This window comes from Nansenia antarctica (assembly GCF_963989245.1).
Source record: "Nansenia antarctica genome assembly, chromosome: 19".
NCBI lineage: Eukaryota > Metazoa > Chordata > Actinopteri > Argentiniformes > Microstomatidae > Nansenia > Nansenia antarctica.
The window spans coordinates 2,403,684-2,417,288 of record NC_137692.1 but is presented as its reverse complement, the minus strand read 5'-3'; the positions used below and the strand labels follow the sequence as shown (position 1 = coordinate 2,417,288).

Genomic DNA, 13,605 nt, shown 5'->3' with positions numbered 1-13,605 from the left:
CTCCAAAATCTGCCCGCCTGCACATTAAACGGTGCCGCGAATTCGACCTGTAACTTAACGTTGGAAGGAGAAAACCTGTGGCGTACCTAGTAAACCTACGTAGATGCGAGCAAAAGCAACAACGGCGCCTGCTGTAAGGCTCAATGATGTCAGCACCCAGCACGTCTTTTGATTGGATACGCACTATTGATACGCACTATTGATATTCACTATTGAGATGCGTAACTATGCCGGTAGATGTGAAACTTTTGAAAGTGCGCAGGGAAACGGAGCATCACAACGAAAGCTTTCGTTGACTGATCGATAATACTGATCGATTGTGTCCTGTTTTTGGGTAAACAATAACTTTCATTTAGGGGACACGAACAGAGGAAACTACGTTGAGCTTCTTTCTTTTCTGGCTGAAAACAACCCAGATTTACATTACCACCTGTCCACAAACAAAGTGTTTACTGGGACGTCAGGCAAAATACAAAACGACCTGATTTTTGCTATTGCTGAAGAGATCAAAATGGAGATTAAAAAGGCACCCTTTGTCGCTATTATGGTGGACGAGACGACAGACGTGGGTAATGTAGCGATCTTAAAGATGTTAGTTTAACACTCTTCATTGTAAATGCGGATTTATTGATTAAAAATGCTTCGGAAATATTAATATAACTCTGTTGTACTTGTCTGACTATGTTAAGGTGATGCAACGCCCGGTTATACTGTGTTTCTGTCTAGTTTCTAGAGCCATGGCGTCATAACGATGGTATTAAGAGGTAGAATAATTCAGGTAGGAATGTGTCGGACATCACTGAAGGCCTAGGTGTGAAATGCACCGCCCGCCACTGAAGGCAGGGGTGGGCAATTAATTTTCACAATGGGCCACATGAGAAACCAGGACTATTGTGGAGGGCCGGACCAGTAGGCTGAACCATTAGACAAACTTATAATATCAAGTACAGAAGATGTGTATCATATTACAATCCCAGTCACCCTTATTAAACTGTTTAAGCATATCCGATTCCCTTTGCAAGCCATTAAATCAATAACATTATTTATCAAACGTACATTCTGTTAAATGTAATTACGTCACACACATGCAGAGACTGAGGGACAACTTATGTTTATGTTTTAATAAGCCAGACAGCCAGTCTGCTACCTCACCATCTCCATTCTAAAGCTCTGGGACCTGGACTAGACTGATTATTAATGTGATCAATGGATCTGATCAATCCAAGTGAATGTAATTGTCTGAACATCCTCAATTTCACTCTGTACACACCCAGTATTCATTACACTCAAAATCCTCCAAATACCAAATACATAAAATAATAACTAGCTAATAATGAAAATACAGTATGTTGATAGCATCTGATTTATAATAATTTGAACACCCAGAGAAGTCAAACAGTCTCATGTATGTAAAGTCATACATACATAGAGTCATGTTCTTATGAGGCTGGAGAGGCTGGGCTGTATCTGACATTGCTGCTGCATATTCACCATCTAGCAGACACACTGAGAGCACAAACTATATGATAACAAACCATAACCAGATCAGAAATTACTCTGTGTGGGGAAATATACCATAATCTTTGTGAAAACAGATAAAGATTAATCTAAATGCTTATTTTACTGCTTGGTCAGTCAGCGTGATTGACAGGAGAGATGATTAGAGGGGCAGAATTCTTACCATCTTCATGGTAAAATGGCCAGGGTTGAAGTATGGATAGAGTTTCTCAGTGAAGGTGCAGCCAGTGAAAGAGTAGATCAGAGACCTGGCCTCCACATCATAAAAGGAGACCTGGCCCTCCTCATAATCCACAAACACCCCCACCTTCTGGGGCTTCTCTCTCAGGGACAGGGGGACAGGAGGGTCAGCAGCTGCCTGGTACTCATTTCCATTCCTCAACCCTACAGTCCAGTATCCATCCTCAGGGCTCAGTGTGATCATCCCCTTCCTGTTGATGGACTCTCTGGCCACTCCTACATACCAGCCAGTCTTCTCCTTCACCTCCACTTCATAGTAAACCCTCCCTGATGAGAAACCCTCCTTTCCTAAAACACAGAGACACAAGGAAAACCTCCCTATGTTATCAGGGAGATTCTTTCGTGTGTCTCCATTACTCACTTGTTTCCCGTCCTCAGACAGAATGAGACGGGGATGTGCTGTATCAGGGTCCAGAGTCACGTCCACTGCATACTGCTGAATCATCTTCAGCTCAGCATCACACAACCTTTTCACTTCACTTGTAAGTGTCTCCTCCAGCTGAGACACAGCTCTCCTCACAGTCCCCACATAGAGATCACTGTGAACCCTGACCTCAGACCAGTCCTTGGTGTGTGGAGGGGTGGACAGGGAAGGGAAGCTCTGGAGGAGGTGGAGGTGGTCCTCAGTGTGTGAGAGCTGCTCCAGCTCAGTGCTTCTCCTCTGTAGCTCAGTGATTTCCTGCTCCAGCTCTTTAATCAGCCCTTCAGCCCGCCTCTCTGCTGCTTTCTGCTTCTCCTCGATCACGTCAAGGAGTTCAGCCTGGCTTCTCTTCATGGAGTCCACCAGAGCAGTGAAGACCTGTACGCTGTCTGCTTTCTCTATCTGTGCATCTTTCTTACTAAGATCTACTGAGTGTTTGATCTCTGAAACCTTCTGCAGTCGCTCCTGGATCATCTGCTGAACATCTGCCTCTGTCTTCCCCAGCTGAGCCTTCCTCTCTCCATACTCCTCCTCTATGGGGACGGTGTCATGAGTCTTGTGGTCTGTTTTCATGCACAGCAAACACACACACATTTCATCACTCCTACAGAACAGCTCCAGGAGTCTGTCGTGCTTCTTACACGTCCTGTCTTCCAGGTTCTCCACAGGGTCGACCAGCTTGTGTCTCTTTAAGCCTGCGACTCTCTGATGAGGCTCCAGGTGAGTCTCACAGTAAGAGGTCAGACACACCAGGCAGGACTTCAGAGCCTTGAGCTTCGTCCCAGTGCAGACGTCACAAGGCACTTGTCCAGGTTCGACAGGGGACTCATCTTCAGCCCTGACTCTCATTGTCTTGAATTTCTCTACAACCTCTCTAAACGTTGTGTTGACGCGAAGCTCAGGTCTTCTATAGAACGTTTCCTTACACAACGGACACAGACACAATTCACTGGTGTCCCAGTATCCTCTGATACAGGCCATGCAGAAGTTGTATCCACATGGAGTAGAGACAGGGTCAGTGAACACATCCAGACAGACAGAACACAGGAACTGCTCCTCAGACAGGAGACTGCTGGAGGAAGCCATATCTACAGAGACCAAAGGTGACACCATAAAGCATTTCCTGGAATCAATCAGATCTCGATAGTTTCAGCTATGGAGCTGTCAAGACTGTCTTATGAGATTATTCAGCGACCAATAATGATGACATTATTCTACATCACATAGGAAATAGTCCTTCAACCAAATCAATATGTTTTACATACTGAACTGTCTATAAACCAAACTGGTAGAGACTACACAATAGTTTATCTTGACATTGTAAGTCTCTCAACTCACCTGTCTGTGATTCTGTGAGAGTGTGGATGCTGTCTCTGTCCTTTATACTGTATGTGTGATAGATGTCTGTTTGATATCTAACAAGTTTGAGAGAGTCTGCTCTCGTCCACGATACACTTTATGTCTCTAGACAGGTAAGTTTCATTTCAGCAAACTGACGTTGAGATGCTCCTCCCCTCCCAGTACAGCTCTCCTCCCTGCAACAGAGTTAACCCTTTACAGGCTGGTCTGTTTCTAACATGTGGTTTTACAGACATGCTCTTCTTACCTGTCATTACCAATCATCATATTGTTTCCAGTCAGTATAAACTGTAATCAGAATAATATTTGTGATCGGGGGCCTCATTTATAGAAAGTACTTCGGATACAATTTTGATCTTACCCATGTCGTACGTAGAAAACCACGTCAACGTAGTGATTTATACAATTTCAACTTGAGTCAATTTGACCGTGGAAACGATCGTAGCTCTACGTCGGGTATTGACCTTGCGTACGCACATTACCTACTGGTTATGCAGAGTTATTACAGGCATGTGAGCTGCACTGCCTAGTGTAATTCATGCAAAGTGAACGTGACTCGTAATAAAATTAACGATGTTGTTATCAGCCGAGAAAATTAGTTTAATTCAAGATTTAAAGGGAACTGATGTTTATGATTGTATTTCAGTCTTCCTTTATATTCCTACAGAGCTGTCAAGGCAACGCCATCTCCCCTTCAACATGCCTAATGCGCTAAATTATACTGGATTTTTCTCAATACCCGACGTAGAGCTACGATCGTTTCCACGGTCAAATTGACTCACGTTGAAATTGTATAAATCATTACGTTGACGTGGTTTTCTACGTACGACACAGGTAAGATCAAAATTTGATCCAAAGTACTTTCTATAAATGAGACCCCAGGTCTTGTTAAAAACCCTACACTCGGCATCAATCTTTCTCCTCAGCATCTCTCCAACTGCACATTACGATGAAGATGTATGTCTCGCACGCACATATGTAAATTGAAAATAAAAATTGTCGCGTTCAAAATAAAAGCAATGCAATTGTACTGGACGCATTGCCTACACTCATTTACATGTTATTTCTATTATTATGAAAAAAACGTCTTTTTTTTTTACCTCATGCAGGGCCGGCTAGGGACAGCCATAGGGCCGCACGCGGCCCGGGGGCCATACAATGCCCAGGTCTGGTTTAAAGGGGTGGTTTAAAGGGATGGTTTAAAGGGGTGGTTTAAAGGGATGGTTTAAAGGGATGGTTTAAAGGGGTGGTTTAAAGGGGTGGTTTAAAGGGATGGTTTAAAGGGATGGTTTAAAGGGATGGTTTAAAGGGGTGGTTTAAAGGGGTGGTTTAAAGGGATGGTTTAAAGGGGTGGTTTAAAGGGGTGGTTTAAAGCAGTGGTTTAAAAGTATGGTTTAAAAGAATGGTTTAAAGGGATGGTTTAAAGGGATGGTTTAAAGGGATGGTTTAAACGGGTGGTTTAAAGGGGTGGTTTAAAGGGGTGGTTTAAAGGGATGGTTTAAAGGGATGGTTTAAAGGGGTGGTTTAAAGGGATGGTTTAAAAGGGTGGTTTAAAGGGGTGGTTTAAAGGGGTGGTTTAAAAGGGTGGTTTAAAGGGATGGTTTAAAGGGGTGGTTTAAAGGGGTGGTTTAAAGGGATGGTTTAAAGGGGTGGTTTAAAGGGGTGGTTTAAAGGGATGGTTTAAAGGGATGGTTTAAAGGGGTGGTTTAAAGGGATGGTTTAAAGGGGTGGTTTAAAGGGATGTGTCAACCACTAAACATTGTGTGAAGTTTCTCTGAGGAGATTTTCAACAATGCTAACTTACGTGCCATGATAACTCAAATATCAACTCAGATGTCAATTTGACAACTCTGATGTTTCACCTAAACATGAACATAGGCTCAACCATCTCTTGAAGATGGATTTTTTTTTTTGGGGGGGGGTTCTCTAATCTTGAACAAAGAATATTCACACAATACAACACCATTCATACTCACATTCTCTGTCTGTCAAACTGTTTCCTTTTTTTGAGACAATAAAAGCTCTATTGAGAGTGATCCGAGCTATAATTACGGGCTATTGGTTTACCAGCACTTATGGCAGCCTGTTATTTACCGTCACTTATGCTGTCAACAACCATCGCTCCTGCCTCTCTGTCACTGCAGTGGTGGTTTTATATTGGACATAAATATTTTCAGTCAGTATTTATACTGTATATGACAGATCAAAACTCATATTCAGTATAGAGACTTTATTAGGCTCCAGTCCATGGTCATTCTGTGGAAAAGGTATTGATCCAAACAAATCATTGCAGCCATCTTTCATCTTAAAAATAAATAAATTAAAAGCTACATATTTTTGCATACACTGTTTACCAACAGGGGTCTGGTTAGATTCCAATACTAAAACCATAACAAAGTAAACCCAAAATGCAACTCGCTAATATCTGATGGTGAAAAGCTTCTAGACAAAATATTCTTGTCATCTTTAAAAAAAACATGTCTATTACTTGCTGTAGGTCCATTGGAGCGAAACCAAGATTTCACATCACATGCCCCAAATCTGTAAAATAATTTGACAGCTACTTTTATGACTCAGGAAGTGCTATCTACACACCAACACGGAATGTTAAGAAATATCCAACTGCAAAAGTCCTGTGGGATGTGTTGGGCTTTTGGTGCATTGGTTTAATACTTTATTGGCTGAATTTACAATCAGCAATTGGCAACACAATTTCAAATGGCTAATGAATATGCATGACATGCATGAACCAAGCGTTCCCCAGTGTAATTACCTCAGCAGTCTTTTCCCTTTTTTATTGCACTCTAAACAATACTGCCTAGAGCCTGGTTGGTGTTCTGGAGAATGTCGTTCTGTCCTGTATGTACTGTTGTCTTATTGTATTTCTGGTGCTGGTTCTTTAGGCCTTGTTCCAGGCTGGTACGGTGAAGCATTGATTGATTGATTGAAAACTTTATTAGAAGATTTGCAGAAGTAGGTACATGAAAGTACATATTACATACAAGGTCAACTAAAAGGATAAAAACCCAAGAAAGCCACTGGCTTATTTCAATTGGGGTCCTTGATTTTCAATTCATCGTTACATGTAAGACAGACAGGGGAAAAAAAAAACAACTAGTACTATCTACACGATAATACAGACAAATAACTATTACTATCTACAGGATAAAAAATACATCCATCATGGGAAGAACAATACTAGATATACAATACAACAAAACATCAGGTATGTACAGCGGGTAGGACAGGTGGGGACATACACCACAGGTGGGGGCGGGGGACAAAACATAAAGTATGTACAGTGGGTAGTTCGGGTCTTTTAATCTGATTTTTGATTTAGAGGGTCCAGTTACGGATTGCAGCCTCCTGTAAATGTTTTTTGAGAGTGGTTTTGAAGGTGGGCAGTGTTTTGCACTCCTTTAAGATTATAGGAAGGGCGTTCCACATTTTTACTGCATAGTTTGCAAACGAGTTTAACCCCTTGTTTGTGGTGCAACGCGGTTGAACGTGGTTCGTGGAGCTTCCTCTGGTGTTGTATGTGTGGACGTTGTTCACTTTTTGGAAGTATGTTGACAGGTACTTGGGTGTCTTTGTGGTGTAGCGTATCTTGAAGACCAGGCCCAGTGCAAGCTGCTGCACTCTGTCAACTACTCGTAGCCAATCAAGGGTCAAAAAATGAGCAGCGGTTAGATGTGTCCTAGGGTTGAGGCCTAGCAGAAGCCTAACCAGTTTATTTTGGGCTGTCTGGAGTCTTGTTTTATGGGCCTTTGTGGTTCTATAGTACCATGATGTTACGGCATAGTCGAAGTGACATTGAATGAGAGCTCCTGATAGGGTCCTCAGTGTGTTTTTACTGACAAGTGAGGATATCCTGTACAAGAATCTAGTTCTATGGTTCACTTTTTTGATTACTTTTGCTGCCATTTTATCTCCGGAAAGATTTGCCTCTAAGATGGAGCCCAGGTATGTAATATCCTCTTTTCTTGTGATATTAATGTTACCCACTTTTATTTTAAAATTTTCAGCCTTTCTGAGTTTAGATGGGGATCCGTATAGGATGGTTTCAGTTTTACCTAGGTGTATTGATAGTTTATTGTCAGCTAGCCAGATGCAGATTCTACTCAGTTCAGTGCTTAGCGCTTTTTCCACCTGCAATATGTCCCTGTCAGAGACCAGCAGAGCCGAGTCATCCGCGAACAGGAACAAATTGCAATCACATGCTGATGACATGTCATTCACATATATTAGGAACAGTAAAGGTCCCAATATGCTTCCTTGTGGAACGCCGCAGGTCACTGGGAGGGGGGGGGACAGTGTTCCGTTCACACTAACCACCTGTTCCCTCCCCTCTAAGTAGGATTGCATCCAGCCCACCGATGTTCTATCGAACCCAATTGCTTTCAGTTTATCTAACAGTATGTGGTGATCTACTGTGTCGAAGGCCTTCTGGAGGTCCAGCATGACCATGCCGCAGTACTTGCCCGAGTCCACCTCATGGTTGATGTGGTCGTTCAAATAGAGAAGGCATGTGTCAGTGGAATGGGATGTTCTGAATCCTGATTGAAATTCATACATCAGATTTTTTTCGGTAAGGTACCTATCAACCTGTTCATAAACTATTTTTTCCATAAGTTTCGAGATGGAATTAAGAATAGAAACAGGTCGGTAGTTGCCTGGGTCTAATTTGCTTCCTTTTTTATACAGTGGGGTTACCCTTGCTATTTTAAAGTCAAGGGGGACGTGTCCCTGTTTGATGGAGAGGTTTATTATGTGGGTGATGATTGGGGTAATGGAGGCAGCTGAGTCTTTTAGAAATCTGGCTGGAATATTGTCATGGCCCGTGGCCTTTTCTGAGTGTAGAGCGCCCAGCTTTTTAAACACCTCATCGTTTGACACCATGGAGAGTTTAAAATCATCTTTGCGTACACCCAGTTTATTGTAGAACGCACGCAGCATATAATATAGAACATATTAACTTATTATAGAGTCAGGCACTACCAAGGCTTCCCAACATAGACCATATTAACACTAGAACAGTCATGGGTGGGGTCATTTGACCTGTGAGTAAAGAAAAGTGTTATATCTTTGCACTCGATCAAATTTCAGCACCCTCCTTTCATAACTTTTCCTACATATGTGCGTTCTACCACCCAGTATCCTTACATTTTCAAAATCACATCAGGATAAGTGAGTATAAAGCTATTTTGCCGTTACTCTGTGTAGAAAGCAGGCTAATTTACAACTAGTGGTCGTTGTAAATAGCAGCTTGAGCATTGTAAAGAGGAGCATTTCACCCCCGAGGCGGCTCTTTTAGTTGTGTGTTAATGCTGTAAACACTACCAGTGCTAGTAAGAACATTGAGAGCCTTGTACAAGCTTACACACTGTAAACCTAAAGGAGTTTGTATGATTGTATCTCAAACTATCTTTTGTTCTATTTAGTTTACACATAATTTCTTCACAACAAACTTTGTGTCATCAACTTTGATCACTGTCGTCTTATTTGATATGATATCTGCAAAGCATATAGATCGTTTAATAAGCCTGAACTTTGACGCTACAGACAGCTTCACAGGGACCGGTTATTTACGACATGCAGACAGGCTAGTGTACTAATACTGTACGCAATTCTCTTCTCTCAGCTGTATCTGAAATCACGGCTTAGTTTTCATCTGGTGGTAGCCGTTGGTGTTAACACCAGAACGACAACCTTTTTTACCTACTAAAATAGCCTCTTTACAATGCTCAAGCTGCTACTTACACACAACGACCACTAGTTGGCCGCTTGTAAATTAGCCTGCTTCCTACACAGAAAAACGGCAAAATAGCTTCATACTAGCTTATGATGTGATTTTGAAAATGTAAGGATACTGGGTGGTAGAACACATATATCTAGGAAAAGTCCTGAAAGGAGGGTCTTGAAATGTGATCGTTTGCAAACATATAAATATGTATTTCACTCACGGCAGTTCTAGTGTTAATGAACTTGGCATTCTGTGTCCTGAGATTAGCTAGATAGGACAAGACACTGAGAAGGAGGCAGACGGTACTGTATCCTCACTGCAACGGTGTACTCACAGATAGATGTGGCCATATCCTATTAAACAGTTTAATATCCTATTACATTTGTTTTTATTTATTTTATCTTCTCTGTGTTAGCTGTTCTCATGTATTGTATGTATTTTTTTGTTGACACAGTGGTGTATTTCTGTTTATATGTTTGTTTTTATTCCCACTGGGGCCTCTTGGCCAGATCATCATAGGAAATTTGAATTTGTTCTCAACTGATTTTATCTGGTTAAATAAATGTCAAATAAAATAAGGATAGTTTATCTCTAATACAGATCCATGCTGAAGACAGCTGTCTCCCCTATGATGTCCCAATGAAGGAAATATGATGGACAGCTCAAGAAAATGTCAACGAACAGATCTTGTGAGATTGTAAGATCAAATCCGTCACCAAATCCGCCTTCTTCCAACTCAAAAACATTGCCACACTCTGATCGTCCCTCTCTGACTCCGTGGCCGAAACCCTCGTCCACGCCTTCGTCACCAATCGCCAGGACGACTGCAGTGGAGTCCTGTTCAGGTTCCCATCAAAGCCCTGGACAGGCTCCAGTATGTTCAGGTACCCAGCAAAGCCCTGGACAGGCTCCAGTATCTTCGGGGTTCCCAGCAAAGTCCTGGACAGGCTCCAGTATGTGCAGAACTCAGCTGCCAGGGTTCTCACCCACCCCTGGCAGCACATCACCCCCACCCTCCACTGGCTTCCGGTCAAGTCCTGCATCTTGTACAAAATCCTCCTTCTCACCTACCATGCTCGCGCCCCCCAGTACCTAACTGATCTTCTCTGCTAACATACCCCATCCCGGAACCTGTGGTCTTCAGACATGGGTCTGCTCTCCACCCCCCGCACCAACCTTCGGCCCTCCCCAGAGTGATTCGCAACGCCCCCACCCTGGACACCTTCAACACCCCTACCTACCCTGGACACCTTCAACACCCCTACCTACCCTGGACACCTTCAACACCCCTACCTACCCTGGACACCTTCAAATCAGCCCTCAAAACTAATCTGTTCACCAAGGCCTTTGGCCCCTAGTTTAGTTTTGTCGCTGTCTCTTTTCTTTTTCTTTTTTTTTTTCTGTTGTGTCTGTCTGACTTTCTGTCTGTAAAATCTGTACGGCGTCCTTGGGTTTGTGAAAGGCGCTATATAAAACTAAGCTACTATTATTATTATTGACAAAAAGTCAATATTTTTTAATTCTTATCTTTTATCCAGTGGGACTGAATGGGGTGACTCATTTGCCATACTCATGTTGAGAGAGTGTGAGAGTGTGTGTGAGAGACCAAAGTTCTAAAGTTGAACCTCTAATGGTTCACCACGCATCAGTGCCCAACCTGACAGCAAATCGTTTCTATATTATTCTATTATTCTATATTGTATTCTATATTATATTCTTTCTTGCTTTCTTCAATGTTCAACTCTTCAACATTTAACTTTCCACTTATTCTTTCTTGTCGTCATGCAGACGGTCTCTGCTAGGTAATGACTCTCCAAGTACAGACCGGTTATTTGTCACTGGATTTCCACTCAGGGTATTATGGGCGTGCGTGTGTGTGTGTGCGCGTGTGTGCGTGTGTATACATGTGCGTGCGTGCGTGCATGTTTGTGTGTGTCTGTGTGTGCGTGTGTGCGTGTGTGCATGCATGCGTGCGTGTGTGTGTGTGTGTACATGTGCGTGTGTGCGTGTTTGTGTGCGTGCATGCGTGTGTGTGTGCGTGCATGCGTGTGTGTGCGTGTGTGTGCCTGACACAATGCTGAACAGTAGTAAAAGTCTAAGCTGGGCTGATGGATGACGAGGCTGCAGGCCTCCCCGGGCCACAACACCCACACAGACACACTCACACACACACACACACACACACACACACACACACACCCTCTGAGGCTGCGACTCCCTTTAGCCCCGGGGCACAGACTGAGAGCGGGGCTTTTAGAGCACCCCTGAAGATGTCATGAGCTCATAACATCCACCCCCCCGCCCCCCCACCACACACACACACACACACACACATGCACATACACACACACACACACACACATGCACATACACACACACACACACATACACTCACACACACACACACACACATGCACATACACACACAAACACACACACACACACACACTGGCCTTTTTTAAATGGAGAGCAGGAGTGCAGGACTCAGTGGAGCTTTGCACAGAGCCTGAGTCAAGCCCCTGATCCTGGGTCCAGCCTGGTCACGCCTCAAGGCGTGAGGAAATGAGAACTAGTGACGTCATAACAACACTCAACCTAGACAGGAAGATCTTAGGAGGGGGGGCGCGGGGGGGACGGGACGACGACGACGACTACTAATTGAAACAAGGTCAACCTGTAATTCTCTCCTCTCCTCTAGATCCCCACCCTCAACTTCAAGTGAAACAAGTCAATCCCCCCTCCCTCCTCCCTCCTCCCTCCTCCCTCCTCCTCCCTCCTCCCTCCCTCCCTCCTCCAGCAAGCGAGCTGCCAAATGTGGTGCGCATGTCGGCAACCAATCAGAATGTTCAGACTTTTCTTTTGAAACACGGAACTACGTTTCAACGTTGTCGAGAATCGCAACACAAACTCGCTAGTTGAGCCAAAATACTGCAACAACGCAATGGATTGGGTGAGTAATCCCCCACTGCTACCTAGTTAACTAGAACACTAGTTACGTGGAAATGTATTCCCATTTTTCGAAAGAAATGTCTGATCATTACATCAGATCCCGACATGAGGACCAAAGCATTAGAACGTGTCCCAAATGTTTCCATCAGCAGACCTCAGTGGGAGGGAGGGTGTGAGCAATGATGGTGAACCAACACACGCAGAGGAACTTCAACTGAATTGGAAAATTATACACCTCAGAGATTCAAGATTCAAGATTCAAGATTCAAGATAGCTTTATTGTCTGTCACACTGTGACAGAAATTCTCCTTTCGACAGGCAGAAGTGCAGCTCAAGAATACAGTTTCCACATTAAAAACACACATAGGTCACATACATTAAATACATGCAATAAAAACAGACAGACATAGCAGTGTTTATAAAATGTAGTGCCTATTTAAAAAGTCCAGTCATTTAAAAATAATAGTAAAAAACAGTATTATAGTTTAAAAAGCTAAAATGTTGTGGTTTAAAAAGAAAAACAATGCGCTTCCTATTTTAAAATGTTCAGGGCGGTGGTTGCAGTTGGGATGAATCATTTTTTGGATGTGTTTTTCCAGGCCAGTGGACGTCACTACTTAAGAGAACTATCTGTTCATACACATGAATAAACAACACCGTTACATCGTTCCAAAGCACAAGTCTTTCCCGTACCAAAGTCTACAGACGCACTTCATTGGTGGGTCTCACAAGTCAGACTAGAGAGTCTGACGTCGACCCATAATGCAAGTGGTTTGTCTATCGAGAGGAGGTGCTTCAAATTGATTTCAAACGGAATGTTTTTTCGAACTGGAAATTTAATGCACACTGCTCACTGCCAAAACAGTGGCATCGAAACATCTTTAGCTAACTCCATGTTTTAATGAGCGAGCTAGGTTCTGTCCACTCTTGTCTTCACAGACCTGTCACATTAACACCCTCGCTGACACACACAGCATGTGACCCCCACCCAGTCACCTGCCCTCTGTCTGACCACTCCTGTTAATGACATCAACTCTGTCTATTATCTGTTATCACACTGGACCAACACAGCCACAGGCACTGACCTCTCTCTCTCTCTCTCTCTCTCTCTCTCTCTCTCTCTCTCTCTCTCTCTCTCTCTCTCTCTCTCTCTCTCTCTCTCTCTCTCTCTCTCTCTCTCTCTCTCTCTCTCTCTTCACTACAGGAAAGTCTCACATCCAGAAGCTAACGAACAGTCAGACAGATTTAATTAACACGCATGTTGCTTTGTGTATTGGGACCTTACATCTTCATAATGGAAGCACACTTAGGCTACAATGTTTTGTGACCCATAGTTCCAATCAGAATAGTGTCATGTAGCCATACCTCATAAACC

The 13,605-nt window shown here is 43.2% G+C and overlaps 1 protein-coding gene across 1 annotated transcript; it reads right to left on the bottom strand.

Annotated features, from left to right (window-relative positions):
- Nucleotides 1-1,660: 1,660 nt before the first annotated feature.
- Nucleotides 1,661-3,265, bottom strand: LOC308174062 (E3 ubiquitin-protein ligase TRIM39-like; the record flags this gene model as incomplete). Its single annotated transcript, XM_080549115.1, has 1 exon — nt 1,661-3,265. The coding sequence occupies one exon, from the start codon at nt 3,263-3,265 to the stop codon at nt 1,661-1,663; it is 1,605 nt and encodes a 534-aa protein (XP_080405241.1).
- Nucleotides 3,266-13,605: the final 10,340 nt, after the last annotated feature.